The sequence below is a fragment of the Theropithecus gelada genome, chromosome 2 (genome assembly GCF_003255815.1).
Source record: "Theropithecus gelada isolate Dixy chromosome 2, Tgel_1.0, whole genome shotgun sequence".
NCBI classification, from domain to species: Eukaryota; Metazoa; Chordata; class Mammalia; order Primates; family Cercopithecidae; genus Theropithecus; species Theropithecus gelada.
Window position 1 is genome coordinate 132,252,871 of NC_037669.1, and position 22,878 is coordinate 132,275,748.

The window sequence follows — 22,878 nt, forward strand, 5'->3', positions numbered from 1 at the left end:
CACACATTTCTTTAAGCCAATAGCTCTCAAACTTGATTGACTGTGCAAGAGGATTACCTGGAGGGCTTGTAAATACACAGTCTATTTTTCTTTTTCAAGAAAGTCTGGGGTGGAGGTGAGAATGTGCATTTCTAACAAGTTCCCAGATGCTGCTGATGATGCTAGCATAGGCACTTTGAGAACCACAGCTTTAAACAAATTGAGCAGATCAAGTAGCTAGATGAAACACAGGGTTGGTTCTTCTGTAATTGAGCATACATCTGTTCCATGTGGCATGGCCAGACTCTGGAGCCAGGTGGATTTCATTTGTAGCAGCCTGGCCTCTGCCAAGGCCTTACCAGGATGCTTGTTTTGAAGCAATTAATGATCCCCTTGCTTCAGTGCAATCTATTGCCTAGTGATATCTGGCATCATCACCATTAGCAGCATCCGCCAGGGAACGTAACTGGGATTCTGAGGCTCTCTCTTCCTTTAGGAAAGTGGTAGTCGCTCTTCTTTCTTTCCCCAGCTTGAAAGACAGCTTTATTCTAACATTTATAGGCAGCATTACAGTGTGAGGAGTCTGAAGCTCTTAAACATTATGAACCAGAAGTATAGAAGTTGTTTGTTATGTAAATGTTATTAATTTTCTTTGAAACAAAAAGGCCAAAAGAAAACCAAAATACACTGACAGTACTTTCTAATTATTTTCTCACTGAGACAAATCATGAATTTGTCACTAGACCAGAATATAAAAACAGCATTCCACAAGAAAAGAAATTGTATGCTGTTGAATGTCAAGTGCATAAATGCTTGCACCATGCAGGTTATTTTACATTCTTGAATCTTATTTTATCCCCTGGGTAGTGCTTTTTAATTGGTAGTGGAAATATAAGTTAAAAAATAGTATCTTTCAATTGCATCACTGAACGGATAGTAAGTCAGGACACTTTCTTTTCATTGTGTGTTTCTGACATTTTCCATTTCAGTCACTTACACTAAACATCCAGAAAGGTCAAGATGAGCTGCCAAATACAGGTTTCCCGAAAAGGTGTTGAAATTTCTTATCTTTGCATCCTCGTACCAACCTGCCTGAACACATTTCCTTAAATAAGTGATAGCCTGGGCTGCTGGGCAACGTTAAGGCTTTTGGGTGTAAACTGCTCAGGACCTGTACCCGTGAGAGAGCTGGCCTCGGATATCTAAAGCCCAGGATGGGGACCCAAGGGGAAGGACTCTGGGGCCCTGCGTCTTCTGACACCTATTTTACTTGAGTATTGGCTGACATCAAAAGAACTGGGATGCCAGTCCAGAGAATGCAGATATTTATTTACAATTAGTCTAACTGTGAGGATGGTTTTGCCTAGTGTTGACTGCATTCCTTCTTATGCTATAGGGAAGCGACATACACAGAAGCAGGCAGATAGAAGTGCCACTGCACAAGAGTCCATAGCACTTGAATATTTTGATTGTGAAGGTAAGCAAAGGTATTTAACCAACACCTACGGTAAAGTTCAGTAGCCACTTAGAATGGGAACCTTGCTGAAAGTAAAGGAGTCTAAGGTGCAGTCTACAAAGATGGCTATTGTAGAGAAGGTGTTTCAACCTTAACTCCTCAAGGGATATGGTGGAAAACTGAATGATTTTCCTCCCCTGCGAGCACCATATCCAAAACACAAACTGCTGGGAATGAACCTGAGCTCATTCTACTTCTCACATGATTGCCTACCAGAGAATACTTTTTAGCCCAAGACAGTGTTATCTGGCAAACCTATTTTTAACAGATGCCATTTTAGAAGCCTGGAAACCCATCACAGTCATTCAGTATCACTGTCAGGAACACAACAGTCCCAAACACTTACTGCATGGTTATGAAACAGCCAAGCCTTAATCAGCAGCCAGGAAGCTGGTGTCCTCAACCTTCTGTGTCAGAATGGACCTAGGATCCAGGGGAGGTAGACACAGACTCATGGCCAGAAAGAAGGTGGGAAGGAGGATTTAGAGTCACGAAGACTCTGCTTAACATGTTGACTCTGACATGACTACGAGTTACTGAGACTCTTTGAGCCTCAGTTTCTTCTTCTGCAAAAAGAAATAATACCTATTTTTAGGTTATTTTAATAATTAAATGAAATACTATATAGAAAGTGCTTGGCGCTGTGCCTGGCACAGAGAGAAAATTTATAAAGTAGTAGCTGTTATTACTATTAAAAGGAAGGGGTGGGGAAGGTAGTGAGAAGAATGAAGAAAGGGAGAGAAAAGGAGCCTGAAATATCTGGAACAGGTCCATTTACAAATACATAAAGTGAATTAGTGATTGTCAGAGGCTGAGAGAAGAAAGGATTTGGGAGTGACTCCTGATGGGTACAGGGTTTCTTTGTGGGGTGACGAAAAATTCTGGAATTAGACGATGGTGTGCACAGCCTTATGAATATACTAAAAACCGTCAAAGTGTACACTTTAAAATGGTGGCTTTTATGTGTGTGAATCATATCTCAATTTTTTAAAAAGCCATACACATACACGAAAATGAGGAGAACTGGAAGCCTAAGGAAACTAGCGAGGAGAAGGGAAAGAGACAAAGTAGAGAGTGCTGCAGAAGACGACCATGACATGGAAAGGGGCGTGTGTATGCATATGTGTGTTCACGTTTGTGCGCATGTGTGACAACAAGAATACATTTAACACACTTGCATTTCACTGGAAATTCTAGTTACCTGAAACAACCCACTCCCTGACCAGGCTGGCTAACCGAGCTGTGCCAACAGGGTGATATGATAAGAAACCTGAACCACGAGCCAGGGAGCTTTACATTTATAACATCTAAGACCGATCAGGCTAATTCTTTCCTTTTAAGAAAAGGAGACCCTGGCCCACAAAGCGGAAGAGATTTTTCCCAGGTGGCTGAGGTGGGGCTAGGTCCCAGCCTTCGGTAACTTAACATGGTTCTTCAAGCGTATTCAGCCCTCGCAGGCAAGAAAACGTGAGGGTTAATGGAGGTCGACGGCTGCTTTTCCTCAGTAATTGTGTGGGGAGGGCAGAGCGCTTGTCTGGAATGGCAGCTGGCATTCTGTGTTCCTGTTTATTGCAGTTTATCTCAAGCAGTCATTTCCATTCACCTTTTAAAAAAAACATGAGGCGCAGCTGTGGCTTCACTTTAAATATTGTTCCTTCCAGCCTTTTAATTTTTTCACAGGGTCCTCCCTAATCTTTCACCATAATTGGATGCACAACACTCGAGACGGCACCCCTGAGGAACAAAGCGAAGCGAGCGGCTGGCCCGGCCCTGGGCCCACTCACCGCCCTGCTGTCAGCTCCCTGATTCTGTGCATAGTGGCCTAGGAACAGAAGGCAATACCAGCTTCCCTGCATTTTCTCTGCTCTGGGACAAAGTTGGAGCCAGTCTTCTGCCATATTCTACATTAAATTTTCCCGATTTCCTTTTCTCTCTCTCCATTAGTGTCATTAAGATCTTTCCCTGCCCCAAGAATGTACATATGAACAACTCTCGTGTTTAAGGTACACATTCCTGGGGCAGGAAAAGATCTAAATGGCTGCACACTTTAGAAGTCCACATCAGCTATCTGGACACTCCAGGCAGCATCAGTTCCATGTGGTTTGCTCCTTTAATGCCTCCCACATTGGGGCTGTCAGCTCCTGGAGGGAAAGCTCAGTCCCCCTTTGGTGATCCTAGTGCCACGCACAGTGCCAGGAATATGAGAGGGCTCTTGGTAAGTGATGGTGGAATGGATGAGGACACTGACTTAGATGCTGCGTACCATGTTGGTCCTGAAGACAATCAGCTCTGTGGTTCTTTATCAGGGGATCAGAAGTTGCTCACAGCAGGGCAGGGAAATAATGGGCTGAACGCATACACCTCGGATTCTGCTAAGGTCTGCACTTTTCTTCTTAAACACTAAGATCTGTTTTCTGTTGAGTGCAGTTTTACTATTACTACTGAATAAACCAGAGGTCCTTAATGAAACATTTTTCTTACAATCAAAACCTTCCCCACGGAAAAGGAACAGACGCATAATCTTTTTCTTCCTTTGCTTTGGTGGAATCTAATTTTAGTCATCAGAAAGTGACCTTTCCCCTTGAAGGCTGTTTGTCTGACTTCAAAACAACTCTGTAAAAGAATCCCTATACACATGTGGTATTTATTAGTGCGTCTAGTTCAGGGAATTCTATGGTACCTAAGCAGGGGTGTATCAAATTTTTAATTGTTTTTGACAACTGACCTCAAAATGGGGTGAAAGTACCATACAATATTAAAAAAATTACAACTTTTACTTATATTTATATTTTAAACATTTTATTCTTTAAAATGTCTATTCATATGTATATCTTTTATATATACATATTATATTTTATAGTAGTCGGTGTTATTTCTGAATAAAATATATGTATATTACAGGCATGGACTCAAAACCATCTTACTGATAAATGCAAGGTCAAAAAAGCCTGCAGAGCCCCACTTTATGGCATCTAATTTAATTTTCTACTTAGCCAACAAAACAGCAAAAACATTAGAGAAAATAATTAGAAAAGGAAGATTCTAATAGGGAAAGTCATTTTTATACTAGGTAACTATTTTCTTATTCCTCATATTTTTAAAAAAGCATATGTTGCCCTGTTTCACTAGAAGCTCATAGTAAAATTATAAAGAGTGGGTTTAAAGAAGGATAATTATAATGAAGTCTTCATAATAATCACAATACATATAAAAATTTGAAAGCACTTTGCCTGAGAAAGGTATTTAAAAGGCTGGAATGAGAAAAGAACAATGTTTAAGGTCTGGAACACAATGAACTGATCTCTGAGCACTCCACACATCTAGAAGGTTTATCTCGCAGTTTTTTTGTACTAACCTATCAGATACTGAAATCATATGCGGCATTCTACTGCCTTTGTTAGATAATGGGTTACACAGTGCAATTCTGTTTTGTTGTTGTTGATGTTTTAAAGCTCCTTGAGCCTTACATGTCTGTAGCTTTAGTCAGCCCTGTCTCAGGTTGCTGGTGTATCATTGCTCACTTATTCCAGGCATCTGGGTTCTCTCTCTGTTTCTAAGTAGAAGAAAACTACAGCGGTGATGACTTCATTGTTAATGCATTAATAATGGTATGTCTTTCATTTTTCCTAAGTGCAAACTGACCTATACTTTTCTATTCGAGAAATAGTTTGACAGAGGAAACCATGACCAGTTCTTTGACACTGAAAACAGCAGAAGTATGATATAGCTACACTTGTTCTGCAGAGTTGGATAAGCAATCTGACTCTTACGGCAGAGTGTCCCAAGCATCTTTTGCACACCACTTCCGGTAGAAGCAGACAGCTGAGAAGCGTTACGGTTATAAGACTCAGCGAACTATCACCTTGGGTTCTCATTCCTGTCTTGGGGATCACAAGGGATGAAAAACACAAAGGGCAACATGGCAGGTCACTGAAACCTCTTTTACATATTTAAGTTTCAGCTTCTGGAGAAAGAACATAAGCTGTTGTGAACTGCTCTAGGAAGTACAGAATATACTTAAAACAGTCCCCACACTCACACACACACACACGTATGTATATAAGATATAAACTACTATATTTTACATTACTATATGTAAGGCTCTATCATGACAGAAGCTTCTTTCTATATCTCGCTCCAGGGAAAAAAGTTAGTGATGTATTTGATCAAATTAAAAATCAAGTAGCAAGTTTTACTGTTCTATCATTAACTGATATTTGCCTCTGAGGTAAAGGGGTCTTCATTTTCAGGCCCATGATGCAAGAGCTTTTATTCTTCACGTTATGCCATGTTGTGAACTACACTTGACTTATGGCAAATAATGAAGAGGGAAGGACATAGTGTGTGTTTTAGGCTTCTGTGGACAGATAAGCACATACTTGTAGTTTAATTTCATGACCTCACCCATATAACTAAAGCTATTTTTACTCGGGCCTGTGATTACCAGAACATTACCATATAAAACATTCTTAAAATATATTTACTGACTTTCAAAAAAAAGGCAGGCAAAAGATGAACAGATACTGTATCAACTTCTAAAAACCCCAAACATGTTAACTGAAACTTGATAGTTTTCATTGTCAATAAAATCAAACAAAAAATTGGAAAAATAGGTTAAACATTCTAGTAATTATTTTTTGTCAGAGAACCGTAAATACGTCAGTAATTTTTTAAAAATTCCTTCACATAAACAGCCTGCCTAGCAGTTAAATGCATAATAGAATTTTTTCAACTTCAGAATAACAACATGTGTGTTTTAGTTACTGCTGTAACATATTAATGAATATAAGCTGGGAAAAGCAGAAAGAACTTTCCTAGTTTAATGCATTTGATTCTGTGCATTTAGTTTTTCCTGACTATATTATGGCAATAGCCACTGAATGTGGAATTTGGCCACTCCTCAAGGGTGATCTTTCTTCCAGTTAGAAAAATGGTCCAATTGTTTATAAACAAAAGAGCTCTCCCCCCTTACCTTTTTATAATTCCCCTCCATATCCAATGAGGATTCTTGACTGATGATGTCATCCATTCCATCACTGTCCAAATTCATCCTTTAACTCTTTAGAATTTCACTTAAGAAATAACCTCCCATGAATTCTGATAGGCTGATATGCCAATTGCCCAGTTCCCTGGTTACTGCTCATGCTGACATGGAGAGCTGGCTAAGAGGCTGTGCCCAGCCGTGTGTGTTCTTGCCCTGCTCTGCCCCAGAGACACCACCCCGCCCAGCTCCCCGGCCTTTCCTTGCTCTGGCACCGGGCAGCTGCTGTTCTCTGAGGCTCACTCTGCCCCTGACACTTGGCTTGCTGACTCCGGCCTTCCAACCATCTGCTGTCACCTTCCCCTGAATGATCCCGCCCCAATTCCTCTCCACAGCACCTTTCCTGTTCCCAAGAAAGGAAAAGAGAGGCACTCAGCTTCAGCCCCGCTGATTCAACTCCCCTGTTCAGGGCCGAGTGTGGACTGGAGCTCTGTGAGGAAACTAGCAATCTGAACCAGGGGTAGATTGTGTGGGATAAAAATAGATGTGAAAACTTCCAGCCCAGCCGACTTCACTACTGAGTTAAAAGCTGGGTATCCCACGACAAAATGAAAACAGTATAATTTAAAGGCTGACCTGTAACACAGATGTTTGCTTTTTTCCCCCTAAACTGATCATTTCTTAAAATCACGTGTAAAAGTCTCATCTGGTAGGATCTCCAGGACGAGACTGAAACTCACTTCCAACACAGAGGAGGCCCTTTCTGCCCAGGAGCAGTGCTTTGTTCTATTAATATAGGCAACAGAAAAAGATCCATCAACTTTTCTTTAAAATTCAACCAGTGGCGGGCTTTTTCACAAAGCAAACGTTCTTTTCTGCTGCTCTCTTTACACTTTTCCCATGGCTTCTGGTTTTGTTTACAGGCTTTACTAAAGAGAGGGAAAAGGCCCACAGCTGGAGGATGTTTTGGTGCAAGACGCAGACAAGCAGAAGTGCACACACAAACACACGCTCATCAGGATCAGCTTACTACTGTCATAAACTGCAAATTATGCCCACTATTTATTTCCAAAAAATAAAGCTACTGTTTGCAGGAGAAATAGGTCAGAAAAGAATTCAAAGGGCAAGCCTTCATTTAGCAACACCATCTTACACTGTGACAAGCTTAGATAGAAAGCAGCAAGTATATCAGTCAATAAATTTTCCAATATAGATTCTTGTGCAACCACAACACTGTTAAGAACAGAGTTCTAAAAGCAAAAAGGCCATTCAAGATAACCTTTTGGCATCTGAACCTCTGCTGACATGCTCACCTTCAGTGTCTACTTATTTCTCTCCACATTTTTTTAAATTCAATTTGTAGAAGACTTGTGGCATAAATGTGTCTCAAGGTAGTTTATAATAGCCCTACTTCTATAAAGGAAATACTTCTCTCTGTAGCCAGGAGCCAAAGTGAAATCTTCCCTTTACTCCATTCTCATTGCCCCACCTCAGTTCCGAAAAGAATTAATTGCATGTTTGTCAGATGTTACAGTAACAAGTTGTCTCTCATGAACCACATCTGCATTTGGGCAGGGTTTTCTCTGGAAAAGATCTCCCTTGTCTTACTCTCCTCCAAACCCCAGGACCCTCACTTCAGATGGGGGTCCCGCTGTCTGCATGCAGGCAGCCCAGAATGCTTCCCGGGGCTGTGGCAATGCTGGCCACAGACTGCTGCTCCCAGTGCCCAGTGCAGGTACTCAAAATACAGCAGAATTCACTAAGGCTAAGACTTTGGGGTTAAAGTATGCTCTTGTTTGAAGGACCCTGTATATGTTAAATCCTGCCAAAGGAGGTTAGTTAAAATGAAGGAAGCAGGCATCTTCTTACCTGGCATATATTAACATAACAATAGCTACCCTTTATTGAGGGAGGCATTGCTATGTGCCAGGCACTTTATATGCGCCTCCTACATATGTCTTTAATCCTCTCAATAATCTTTTGGAGTAGATATTACTATCAGTTGTGTTTTACAGCAAGATGAAAGAGCTCAGTGAGGTTAAGGAAGATGAACATGGGCTCTCTGCCTCTGCGGCTCACACTCTAAATGGGTGTGCCAGACCATCCCACACTGGTCGCCTCTGTAAGAAATAATTGTGCCCAATAAAATAATCAAGTATAGCTTTTATTTATTTATTTATTTATTGAGACAGGGTCTTGCTCTGTTGCCCAGGCTGGAGTGCAGTGGCATGATCATGGCTCATTGCCACGTTGACCTCCCAGGGTCAAGTGATACTCCCATCAGCTTTCTGAGTAGCTGGGACTATAGGTGTGCACCACTATGCATGGATAATTTTTAATTTTTTTTGTAGTGACAGGATCTCACTATGTTGCCCAGGCTGGTCTTGAGCTCCTGGGCTCAGGTGATCCTCCTATCTCGGCCTCCCAAAGTATTGAGATTACAGGTATGAAGCACCACGCCCATCCAAGTGTAGCTTTTAAAGATGAGAGTTCAACACAGACAAATCTAGCAGAGCTCCAGATATATGGTTTGGATCTGTGTCCTCACCAAAATCTCATGTTCAATTGTAATCACCAATGTTGGAGGTAGGGCCTGGTGGGAGGCGATTGGATCATGGGGGTGGTTTCTAATGGTTTAGCACCATCCCCCTAATGCTGCTCTGGTGATAAGAGTTCTCATGAGATCTGGTTGTTTAAAAGTGTGTAGCACCTCTCCCCTCCTTCCCTTCCTCCTGCTCTGGCCATGTGAAGATGTACCTGCTTCCCCTTCACCTTCTGCTGTGATTGTAAGTTTCCTGAGGCCTCCCCCACCATGCTTCCTGTACTGCCAGCAGAACCATGAGCCAATTAAACCTCTTTTATTTATAAATTACCCAGTCTCAGGTATTTCCTTTTTTTTTTTTTTTTGAGATAGAATCTCCAGCCTGGAGTGCAGTGGCACAATCTTGGCTCACTGCAACATCTGCCTCCCAGGTTCAAGCGATTCTCCCACTTCGCCTCTCAAGTAGCTGAGATTACAGGCGCCCACCACCACACCCAGCTAATTTTTGTATTTTTAGTAGAAACGGGGCTTCACCATGTTGACTAGGCTGGTCTCGAACTCCTGACTTCAGGTGATCTACCCGCCTCGGCCTCCCAAAATGCTGCGATTACAGGCGTGAGTCACCACGCCTGGCCAGGTATTTCTTTATAGCAGTGTAAGAATGGACTAATACAGTTCCCTGTATAACAATATCAAGAGCTGAATCAACATTTTCCAAATCATACAACTGGAACACCCAGCACGTATTGTCGCATATCTCTTCCTGATGAAGCCTCAAGAAATGAAACGGAAGCTACTTCACTGATGTCAGGACCTAGTACGCTATACGATGAATTTTCCTTTCCAGTTTACCTGGTGTCTTTTAGCGCCACCGTTGCTTCTTTCCAACAGCCACTGTGGTTTCAAGCTCTTTTCTAAGGGGACAGGGATTTGTGTTTATTCATCTTGTTTACCCCATAGCATGTAGAACACTGCCTTGCACACGATAAGCGCACAATGAAGAGCTGTTGACTAAGTATGTGAACAGAGGAAATATGACCGCGCTGCTTAAAATGTTTCCTCTAAATGCTGTCCACAGTAGGAAACATTAATAGTGCTTTTCAACTGAAATCTTCTGTGGAACTCACATATGTTCAAAAGGAAAAAAGGGTCTGCTTTGATTGAATGAGGAGGGCTACCACGCCCCACCTGGATGCTCTATTCTCCTATTATCCCAGCCCCAGCACAGCCTCTCAGGAAAGCTCTGTGGAAAGGAAGCCCTAGGACCCTGCAGACCCCACTCACTCTGCAGACCAGAGTTTGAAAAGCTCTAAAGACCGTAAAAATGGCTTTCACAGTAGCAGCAAAGCAGTATTCTGCTCCTGGCTCCATGACTGTACTGATTTCCAGACCTCAGTCCACTCCACTTGGGGTTCAGCTGCTACGTGAATTCATTCTTATCTGGGTTAATATCCTAGTCCACTTAGCAACCTACAATCGATAGCTAACATGGATGAAATTATAAAAATTTAGAGGCTGCAAGACTCAGTAAGATACATAAAATGATATGCCTAATTACTAATATCTTTTTACTTTAATTTTAACAGAGTGGGCTTAAATATATAATTAAAATGAGAAAAACTGAACTCTCATGATTATGTATATATACATACAAATTAATATATTTGTACTAGTAATATAGTAATGATATACATACATATGTATATACACATACATTGATAATATATTATCTTTTGGAGAAAGGCACCTCAAAATTCAAGATAGAAATTTCCCAACGAAACAACAGCAACAAGGAATAGTACTGAGAATACTAAAAGACCATTCCACTCCTCTATCTGCTAGCTCCTTTTTTGTCATAAATGATTCTCTAACAAGCACTATACAGAGACAAGTGATAGAACATCTGCTCCTGAAACATGAATGCAAGAGGTTGAGCGCAGTTCTCAGTGGTGGTGACATCACTGTGCACCCTCCCTAAAGAAGCTCAGCACATAGATAGGCTCACAGCCCAAACCCTTTCCAGATCGAGCTGTGCCACCATTTTCAGGATAGCTTATGCCAGCCTAAAATATCTGAGAGTTTCCTATTATGTGTGGCATCACTGATCTGTGAAACTTTCTAGAGTTTTGCTACTCAAAGTGTGTTCTCTAACCAGATTATCAACAGCACTGGGAGCTTTCTAGAAATGTAAGCCCTCCAGTCCCACTCCAGAACCACTGAATCAGAAATTGCATTTAAAAAAAAAAGAGATCCCTAGGATTTTTGAATACACCTTAAAGTGTAGAAGGGTTGCTCTAGAACTTGCAAAAAAAAAAAAAAAAAAAAATCATTATAAGCCATTATCCCTCTATTTCAAGCCACATTTCCAGGCAGGGTGGCAAGACCTTGACACATGCTTGGGATCAACACTGTAATTAATTTCACTTCCATGTGGTCCAGATGAATACAGGCAAGGAAAACACAAAACCAAACACCACCTTGGCAGAGACTTGAGCTGAATGTAATGCCTGATGGTTTGACAGTAGCTTGCAAATGGGAAGACAGCCACTCCTATCTTTCTATGGGGATGGTCTCTAGTACCTCTTCTGCTGCTACCCTCTCTAGAATGAACTGTCCAGGCATAAGATGGGCCCAGTTACTAGTGCTCTCCCTCAGAAAACCTACGCACAGTCACTTAGAATCCCTGAGGTTGAAAAAGCCTCTTCCCACTCCTGCTCTGAATTTCAAGGACTAGCATGAAGAGCTTCAGTTTCCTGTTGAGCCATGATCTGAATTGCAAGTCACATTGCTCACGTGAGTTAATGCTTTTAAATGATCATTATCAGCCACTGGTGGAAATTATTGACTCTGAGAACACTGACCACATTACTGGGAGATCACTTATGCACTGTCAAAAGATTTTCCTATTCATACATGGAAACTTGATTTCATTCTGATTAACCCTTCATCTCCCACTGCCTTCTCCTCGGCCTTAACATCCATATTCCATGTACTAGATTTATAACTTCTTTTCAAATAATTTTTTTCTTCTGTGCAAAGTTCATCTAAATTTGGTTTGCTTTTCAATTAAAGTATTCTGACAGCTAGAAAAGCCATGAAAATATGCTGGCCATTTAAAGGACTTTGCTGTATAGATTTTTAAAAAATTTAAATAATGGTATTAAAAGTATGGGGTGGGGATGTGGCAGTGTTGGGAGTAGACAGAGTGTCACACGTTTTCCCACATCTAAAAGATCATGGGCCATAGTTGTAAATCTTCCTGTTCAATTAAAACTGAGCACGAGAAACTCAACTACGGTCACTCTGATGACCGTCGTACAGCTTCCAAGTGGAACCAATTATAATGTCCTCATTATGTTTATCTGTGTGTTCTTTCCCCATTAATGGCTTTCCTACACTGATTGTCACTTAGGCCTCTCTGATGGTTGTTTTCTTCTGAATTCAAGCAGTTTTGTCAAATTACTTTCTATTTCAGGAAGCTTGGTAGTTTCTGATGCTCCTATATAATAGTGCACAGGGGAATACTAAGTCCAATATTTCAAACTTTCCCTTGGTATAGAGAATATAAATAAATAATGGGATATGACTCCAATGCGATATGGCTCTATTAATGTTGGGCTTCTGTATGTAAAATTGCGATTAGTTACCCAATATTTTATATATTTGTGTGTATGTATGTGCATGAACAGGGAGTCTCTACTTTCAAGCAAACATCAGTGCAATGTGATATTTTCCACAGAGATGCCCCATTTCCTTCCCATCCCCCATCACCACCATCCTTTCCAAGAATAAATACTAGACCTTTGGATTAAAATACGTTTCACATATGTACTTCTTAAAATCACTCGAAGTCTGAATCATGAAGTTTGAGGCCCACGTGCTACTTTAAATAGAAATGATGTGCTTGTACTAAATTTCTATTTCAGATCAGGCCCACAGTGAAGCCCTGCTAATATTTTTCTTCCATGTGGGGCTCTTATCATTGTGCTCCTTTTGTGGTAAAGCATATAAATTAGATTTCCAGTCATCTAAGCTAAAAAAGAATGCATATAAATTTATCGCCAAAATTATTTTATTGATTTCAAAGGTTACTACCTCTTTGGAAAAACACAACTATATCTCAACAAGGCAGAACATAATTATACTTTAAACAGGCAAAACAATGAAGACCAAGTACTCTTCAGCACTGTTAACTATAGGAAAAAAATTCCCCATAAAAAAACTATAGACTAAAACAGAAAATTGTCTTATTGAACTTATATTTAAAAGCCTCCATCACATAGAGCACTAAAATGCTTTGAAATTCCCTTTTCCATTCTAATATCTTTTTCCCTGCTGTGGATGAAACCAGGCTTAAATTGGGTGGAATCTTGAACTCAAATTTGATACCTTGTTTTCTCAGTCACAGGAAGAAGGGATTGAGAGACTAGTCCTCACTTGTCCTGGTGTCGATAGGGATAGAATATATTTGCTCTCCTTTGTTAACCATTAAATGACCCACTAGAATCTGGGCATAAAAGGCTGTTTACTACTTTCTCCAACAAGAATTTTGAGAATATCTTGATGTACTACTTAAACTGATATACTCCCTAGTTTTATCATTTAAGAGCAACATAGGGTGTCTTTTACTTTACGTGCTGGGTATGATACCTCAATTGGGCTGAAACATTTGGCCACAGAAAACTTTGGTATTCCATGCGGTAGTAAAATTATCCCTTTATAAGGCAGATGGATGTATTAAAACTTTGCAAAACTCATTATAGTAAGAACGGCAGCTTGGAAATGAGTATTTGCAAAGCACTTGGGGATAGACCATGAGGTTCATCTTGGGAAAATTCTCTGGATGAATAAGTAGGCATAGAGGTATTTTCTTAATGCATTGTCTCTGGGAAGGCTGGAATGTCTATGCATCCCAGTGATTCATTTATTTTGTGCCTTGCACTGCATCCCCCATTCTGGCACAAGAAATGTTTAAAGTGCTGGCAACTGGCCAAGAGGCTGAGAAGCCAGGTACATGGACTTCTGAGGTCAGCTTCACCAACTCCTTGTTACAATATACGGATCTGAGCTTATCTCTGGGGTTACGATGGGAAACCTTGATCCTAGGGACTCAGAACAGCAACAATTGCATAAAGTGCCATTCAATCCAACAAACATTTATTGAACGCATACTCTGTGTACAAGGCAGAGACTTGTGAAAATTTAAAGAAGGTCGCTTGTCTTCAAGAAGCCTGTTGTCAGCCAGGCGTGGTGGCTCACACCTGTGATGTCAGGACTTTGGGAGGCCGAGGTGGGCAGATCACCTGAGGTCAGGAGTTTGAGACCAGCCTGGCCAACATGGTGAAAACTGGTTTCTACTAAAAATACAAAAAATTAGCTGGGCGTGGAGTCTTTATGGGCAAGACTCCGAAAAAAAAAAAAAAAAAAAAAAAAAAAAAAGGCGCTTGTCATCTAATGGAGGAGACAGACCTATATGTAAATAGTTGTAAATGGGTTCTAATACAAGTAAAAACAAAATGTACTGAGAAGGAGAAATTTGGACTGAGAAATAAGTGGGAAAAGTTTCCTGAAGGAGGTGGCATTTGAGCCTTGAAAGCTGCATTAGCCTGCAGTGGGTGGGAGCAGGTGGTGTGTGGGTAGGTGACATCTCAGCCTGAGGCATTGCAGCTAAGAACTGATGGCAGTGTGAAGGCAGGAGTAAAGGGTCTGGAGCAAGAAGCGTTTCTGCCCAGGGTTCAGAAACAAATGTCGGGCCTTGAAGGCCATGCAGAGGAGTCTGAAATGTATCCTAAGGAACACAGGGAGGCATTAAAGATTTCTGACCGTGCTTCTCATGACCTGGCATGTGTTTGAAGAAGGGACTCTTTATGCTCCCAAGGGAGGAAAAAGATGAGTGTTATTCACACACTATTTTACTTTTTCTTCTTCAAGTCTCCATTCCCACAGTAGCTAAGAATGTCAGAGTGTGATCTATATCTGGGGCGGTCATAAGGGAATTTAAGCAATGGCAAGAAAGGTATGAAAGCACGTCATTGTTTTTATATACACACTTATCCCAAAACCCCACTCCAGGAAAGAGGGAAAAAATATTTAAGAGCTTTTAAGCAAAACGGACCCTTCGACCTAAACTTGTGCATTCAAGTTTACAATATTTCTAAGCTGTCTATCAAAAACCATTTAGAAAAATTTGGCCTCTTGAAGGCTGCCAGGCCTGAAGTTGTGGGCGAATTTCTTTCCTGAAGAGATTGGCTTCCTCCCAAGACTGGAAAATGGAGGTCAATAGCTCTATCTTTTAACAGGGCTATGACCAAAAATGACAACACATGCCTCAGTAACCTCTTTGCTAAAATAAATCCTGTGAGGAAGAAAAGTATATGAAGATGACGACAATGTGAGCACCTTTAAAAACGAAACAAAACCACCATGAAAAATTCTGTAGGAGAATCCCTTCTGTTTATTCCTCCTTGGTTTAAGTTGTTCAAAGAACAGTGCATACAAACCCTTGCTCAAACAGGGGTGTTCGGGCTCTTGGCAGCAGCGAAGCTCTCTTTTTCAAAACAGCCATCCATTTAGAAAAGCAATGTATAAGAATCCATTGTATTTCTACATATTAGCAAGATACAACTGGGAAATGAAGTGAGACACGGTTTCCCTGGGCCGCTGAACAATCCTCACTGAACCCCTGATGTGCTCAGAAGAAATGACACAAGAAGAAGGGAGCTCTTAATTCATGATAACTGACTTGTTTATGCAGAAAGGCAGCCTCTGGCAGAGAACCTGGCAACAATCATGCCAGGAAGTTAACTGGGAAAGTCTCCATTTCACAGATGAGAAAACTAACAAGAAATAAGGCGAGAGATAATCAGCCCACACACAATGAAAACAGTGCAGGTTAATGGTGGAAGAGGGGAAGGCGTAGGACTGAAAGTCATAAAATAAGAAACCACAGTGCCATAGAATGTTGACAATGCCTTTTTTTCTTTTTTTTTTTTGTTTTTGAGACGGAGTCTTGCTCCGTCACCCAGGTTGGAGTGCAGTGGCGCGATCTCGACTGCAAACTCCGCCTTCCCGGCTCACGCCATTCTCAGCCTACCGAGTAGCTGGGACTACAGGCGCCCGCCACCACGCCCGGCTGATTTTTTGTATTTTTTAAACAGAGACGGGGGTTTCATTGTGTTAAGCAGGATGGTTTCTCCTGACCTCGTGATCCGCCCGCCTCGGCTTCCCAAAGTGCTGGGATTACAGGCGTGAGCCACCACGCCCGGCCTTACAATGCCTTTTTTGTTAGTCAATTTTACAAATAGTAGACATATCCATCCGTATTACTTGAGGACCTATTCTAAGCACTGGGAAAGCAGATAGAACAAAGATAAAATCCCTGCCCTCATGATGTGAGTGAGGGAGCTAGAAAATAGACAAATAATTAAATATGTACTATGATAAATGGTGATAAATGATAAGTAAAAAAATAGAGAAGCATGATAGAAATATTGGGATAGGACAGGCGCGGTGGCTCATGCCTGTAATCCCAGCACTTTGGGAGGCCAAAGTGGGGGGATCACGTAAGGTCAGGAGTTTGAGACCAGCCTGGCCAACATGGTGAAACCCCGTCTCTACTAAAAATACAAAAATTAGCTGGGTGTGGTGGCGGGCGCCTGTAATCCCAGCTACTTGGGAGGCTGAGGTAGGAGAACTGCTTGAACCCAGCAGAGGGAGGGTGCAGTAAACCAAGATCACACTGCTGCACTCCAGCCTGGGCAACAGAGCGAGACTCCGTCTCAAAAAATAAAGACAGAAAGAAAGAAAGAAAGAAAGAAAGAAAGAAAGAAAGAAAGAAAGAAAGAAAGAAAGAAAGAAAGAAAAAAGAAATATTGGGATAGAACTGGAGAGCTGGAAGTTTACAGATTATATCCAGATAAGGCTTCACCTAGAAGTGACATCTGAGCAAACACTCGCAGAAAGTGAGAGAGTAATGGATGGGGGTAGAGGTGACAATATAAGGTAAATATGTATAAGATGTAAAATATAAGATGCCTGGTTGAATGTGAATTTCAGATAAACAGTGAACAATATTTTAGTGTATGTCCCAAACGCTGTAGGTTATTTGCTAAATCTGGCAACCCTACACAGTGAGGCGGGGAGGGGGGTGGGTAGGGGAGGTAGGGGTGCATGCCAGGCAGAAGGAATAGCAGGTGCAGGGCCAGCCCAGCATGGTGGGAAGGTAGTGGAGGAAATCAGGAATATAGGAGAGGAGTCCAAGAGGAAGCAGAGATGAGCTGATATAAAGCCCTGTGAGGACTTGGATTTTTACTCTGAGCAGGATGATAAACTAAAATTTTTGAGATATGGGACATGATCTGTCTTCAGTTTTAAAAGCTCATTTTGGAAACTGTGTTGAAAATAGACTATGGAGTGTGGGCAAGGGCAGGGGTAGGTAAAGCACATAGAAGGCTATTATTGCTGTAATTATGATGACAATAACAACCACAACAACAATGATGTACATCTATACAAAAGCACCAAAATGTGCATGCAATTTTCAGGGGAATGGTCCCTGAAGCCCCCATTCATGAACTATCCATTAAGAAATCTTGGTGTATATCATTTATGGGAGAAAAGGAATCAATATTTCAAATAAATTCTATCAACTGACTAAAAATGCTAACCTAAGAAATTTGCTTTGAACCACTGCAATATCATCCTCAAAAAATAAGTAAGTCCTTGTAAAATGGTGGGGAAGTTTCCAAAAGCCATTCAACTGCAGATATCATCAGTGACTACAAACATCAAGCTAAGGACTTAGAGAAAGCACCTTTTCTGAATCCAATTGCATGTGGTGCCAGCTGGGTTCTAAAATGAAGGTTTCTAAGTGGGATTAAGATTTGGCTTCAAGGTTAATGTTTCTGTTTTGTGAGCTATGTATAAAGACAGAGTGCTTCAAAAGAACACACACATGTAGGTAGTTCTACTATAAAATCCCATGCAGATGCAGAATCTATTGACCATTATTACCCAACCAATACACTTAATTTTATTGTGGAAAAGCAATAAATACTTCAAAACTATTAAACACATAATGACACTGTTATATATTGCAGCTCATGTAAAATAAAATCAATTTATCTTCCTTTGAAAGAAGCAGAATGCTAACATAACCCCTTTTCTCCAGATGAAATTGCTGATATTTGACCAATTTTCAAGCTGCGAACACAATGCTTTTATGTTAAACCTAATGAAAGGACATAGAGAATAATCTTATAGTAGCTTGCCCTTCAAAAATAAAGTAAATAGCTTCTTTGAAAAGAGAAAGTTATTTTAATTATTATAGTAATTCAATCACCTGGAGCCATGCCATGTGTAGATTAGGCTCTCCATACATACTTGACATCCCCTACCCTCAAGTTCTATATTATGTGTAAGTGACATGTTGGTTGTTTTCTCAGCATCTCTGACCCCTTTCTCGTGGAAAGAATTACTGTGAAGCATGAAGCTGGGTATTTAGGATCTATGGCCCTAAATGTACCATAAAATGAAAATACTATAAAATAAAACTGTAAGTACAAATTTCTAGTTATTAAGCAAGACAAAGTATATAAATACATTTTATAGGCACATGTTACTTAGCTGAGAAACCACTGCCTTGAGTCTTGTGAAATGCACTATTTCGCCTGCACATATTTACCACTGTGAAATCTGACCTTATGAGAAACATTTGCTTGTCTCAGGTAACCTACCTCACACAAGGAAGAGGCATTGTTAAGTTAGAGAATTGGTCTCTCAGAGCTTCTAAACTCAGTCAGTTGAGTAATATCCCAATATTAACTCTCCAGGATTTGGACCAGCCGTGCCTGCTGCTGCAAAGAGCAATTTCTCTGAGAACATTCTTGCTGTCTGTTTTCAACAAAGATACTTTCAATGTTGCCTCAACAGTCCAAGTCCTAACAAGGAGTTACTAAACACTCTAGAGCCGATCTTTTGCAATCGTCTAAGTGTCTAATTCATAACTCCAGTAGAAAATTACCATACAAATGAATATGCATTACTAAGATTTTTCTATTTGGAGTTTTTGATGCATGTTGATACTTTAATGCTTATTTACCAACCAATTAAAACAACCTACTATTAAAAATGAGTTCAGAAAGACACACAAGTGCAACTTTAAACATCAAGTGCATACTGGGTGATTTTTGAAAATTTCTAAGATTATCAATCGCGACTATCTATTTACATAATTTCTTAAAGACAGTCCTAAAAGCTGGATGTAAAGCAACTCACATCCTATGCAACGAGCAAAAATTACGTTTTCCAGTGTTATCGATGTGAGATTCCAAACAGATTTTCCTCTGAAATTCCCTTAAATTCAAATTACAGTCCAAAGCAATTCCTCTTATTTGCAGACATACAGAATATGCAAAGCACAAATCACCTCCGTGAATTTCACGAATGCTTTAAAGGCCAAGGAAGCAGTGTTTTCTGCCCCATTACTTCCCAGAAAACCTAATTACAATTCAGATACTGTATGTGATGAAGGCCAGGCGCAGAGGATGGCAAAATCCCTTGAATATCCGGAAAGAGGCAACCTGCTGCTTTGGAAGAGGAAGGCCTCCTCTCCCAAAGGATGCCGGCCTCAGAATCAGGCTTTAAATTTTACCTGATACGAGCAGTTATCCTGATGTACCATCTCAGTGCATCCTAGGGCGCAGACCCCAACGCAGGACTGCTGAGCGAGGCTGCGGAGGGCAGGCGCGGAGCATCCACTGGCGGGCGGAGAGAACGCCCTGGTAAGGCAGGGGCTCCCCGCAGATTAAAATGGATGCTGTTTCGCTGATCAACCTGCGCAGTGGCACTGCCTGTGCCGGGAAGCGCGCAGCTAGAGAGCTGAGCTGCTCTCCAGTCCTCCGAAACCAGTGAGGCAGGCTTAGGAACATGGAGCTGGGACCGGGCTGGGGGAGGGGGCGCTCATCACCCGCACAATCAGCCAATTATATTATAGGCACAAAGAAAAGGATCAGTCTGGAGCTGGTGTGACCTTCTGGTGCTTTATGAAGGCAGTTAACTGATGTGGAAACATTCTAGTCCTCATTAACGAGAAAAAGGCCAGCGAGGGAGAGGGAGAGAGACAGACACAAATCAATGTTGCAGTTGAACATTTCTAACCTCAGGCATCATCCTTCCTGCCCACTAATGCTGCTTGGCTGGTGCTTATCAAAAAAAAAAAAAAAAAAAAAAGGCCTTAAAGATAATTTTAGAACTTTTAACATGCTAAACAGAGAGCAATCCATTCTGAATACCAACAATGAAAGGATGTTTGTCTATGTTGAGTTTTTGAAGTGTTTGTCAACTTTATAACTAAAAGGTCTTTACTCTTTAAAAGGATTATTTGTAATTCTTTAAATTCCCCGCTTCTTTTTGGCTCCTAGCTTCTTTTTAAGTCAAATAGTAATAAGATGGAATAATTGCTGTTATAAGTTTTTTTAGGGAGACAGCTTATTAAAATATTAAAGTCACTATAATTTATTTCATGAAAACTAAAGTCTTAATTGGAAGGTTTTTTTTTTTTTTAATGTAAAGCTTTGTACATATATTACTACCCAATGCTGTGACTTGAAAATATGGACACCGCCAATGTAGCACATAAAATTCTTGGAACAGACCGACCCTCCCTGAGAGCGAGTAATTCTGGACTTGCGAACAATACTCAAAGGAAATACAAGTCAGACAATACATGTTTCTGGGAAAAAAACTGGGGCCAATTTCTGAGTGGCTTCAGGGCCACTTTAGGACTTGAGGATATACAAAAAGAAAAAACTGGGCTGTAAATTCTTCAAGCTAATGTAATGAGAAAATTAAGGGGGAAAAGTTAAATAAAATTTTCTTATCTATATTCCTCAGTTGCCACAGGCAATTAGTTTTGTTGTTTCTTTTTTTTTTTTTTTTGAGACAGAGTCTCACTCTCTTGCCCAGGCTGGAGTGCAGTGGCAAGATCTCAACTCACTGCAAGCTCTGCCTCTCGGGTTCACGTCATTCTCCTGCCTCAGCCTCCCGAGTAGCTGGGACTACAGGCGCCCGCCACCAGGCCCAGCTAATTTTTTTTGTATTTTTTTAGTAGAGATGGGGTTTCACCATGTTAGCCAGCATGGTCTCGATCTTCTGACCTTGTGATCTGCCCGCTTTGGCCTCCCAAGGTGCTGGGATTACAGGCGTGAGCCACCACGCCCAGCCCATGTCGTTTCTTAATAAAATAGCTCTGAGTACCTCAATGGTACTTAACAAAAACATGACTGAATTTAAACCATCAAATTAAAAAAATCAATAGGGATATTATTTTTAAAGTATTTTAGTATATATCTGTCCTATGTTCTATTTATGTAGCCGTCTCAAAAACTCTTCCTCTTCCCATTAACCAAGCTGTTTCACCGTGCTACTGACAGAGAAAATAAGTACTTTTTGTGTGTGAAATAGAATTGACATGTTTGACAAGTTTTCATATCAGGCACTCTCTTAAAAAACGGTTTGTGTTAGGATTATTTGCTAATGTACTTTTAATAACTTATCTGTTTTGTGGAATGACAAAAACCTACTTTTATAAAAATTCTTAGTTTTTACTATTTGAGATTCAAGCAGGAGCAAAACCTGCTATCTCAATTCGACTCCCTTGATGCACTCACAAGCACACTCATTTCAGCCTTCCTAGTGAGGAGAATAAAAACATGGCCGTGAAAACTCAACTGGTATCCTCAGAGGCTTCAATTTCAGCAGCAGGTTGAAAGGAAAAGTACTCTGGAGACTCACCCTGCAGAAACTCACTGCCCTTATCCTTCCTAGTCCAGGAGAGAGGTGGGCCACATAACATGTGCAGGACTTTCTAGGCCTACTCATTGGCTGCACAACGAAAGCTTGATGAATGAAGCAGAAGCCTGGGCATAGGGAATGAACCAAGATCAAGAAAAGAAGATGGAAACTTTTCAGGGATAAGAAACAATAAACAATACACCCCCATCCTAAAACTCCATTCTTCTCTCAGAGACAGAGACTTCTGTGTAGAGTGCCTTGCAAGACAACCACCCAATGAGGTTCTGGAATTCCTTTTTTTTGGGGGGGTGGGGGGAAGGGGGATGGAGTCTCACTCTGTCACCCAGACTGGAGTGGCGTGATCGGCTCACTGCAACCTCTGCCTCCCAGGTTCAAGCAATTCTTCTGCCTCAGTCTCCCGAGTAGCCAGGACTACAGGCACGCGCCACCACGCCCAGCTAATTTTTGTATTTTTAGTTGAGACACAATTTCACCATGTTGGCCAGGCTGGTCTCGAACTCCTGATCTCAGGTGATCCACCCGCCTTGGCCTCCCAAAGTGCTGGGATTTCAGGCCTAAGCCACCATGCCTGGCCAAGGTTCTGGAATTCTAAATATGAGCAAAGAAGAGCAGGCCCAAGGAAAAAAGTTCATTTTGCAAGGTAGCAGATAAGATGAAGTGGAAATCTTATGTTTAATATAAAAAACACTTTCCAGGACAGAACAGCTCTAACTTCAAAGGCAGTTAAAACCTTACTCAAGTTACTCCCTTGACAATCTATGATCCTAAGACTCAGGAACATGTTTCCAAGCTGTGCAAAGGTTAAAAAGCTGCTTCCTGGACTCTGTCTCTTCTGAAAACTGAAGACACTGGAATATATTACGTAAGCTCCCAAAGACATTTATCATGTGTTGTTAAAAAAAAAAAGTCTAAACATGATTCCACTCTTCACAGTTGCTGTTCCGTAAATAGTGGAAGTGACTCAGAGGTGGCTCTAGGGAGAACAGATTTCTGACAATTGTATCCCAAATCCTGTCAAAAAAACTCTCCCAAGAGGTATAAACAAGA

The 22,878-nt window shown here is 41.0% G+C and overlaps 1 protein-coding gene across 6 annotated transcripts in view; it reads right to left on the bottom strand.

Annotated features, from left to right (window-relative positions):
- LOC112618307 (schwannomin-interacting protein 1) overlaps positions 1–22,878 on the bottom strand; it is a 614,431-nt gene that overhangs the window by 37,331 nt on the left and 554,222 nt on the right. Inside the window, exon 1 of one of the 6 annotated variants that reach the window (XM_025375253.1) lies at positions 19,670–20,191. The exons of 4 other annotated variants lie outside the window; for them this stretch is intronic. In XM_025375253.1, the coding sequence (XP_025231038.1) occupies positions 19,670–19,699 (30 nt within the window). In that variant the 5' untranslated portion in view covers positions 19,700–20,191. Of the gene's footprint in view, positions 1–6,467; positions 6,988–19,669; positions 20,192–22,878 lie in introns of those variants that run through there. One more of the 6 variants, XM_025375249.1, reaches the window with a different exon arrangement.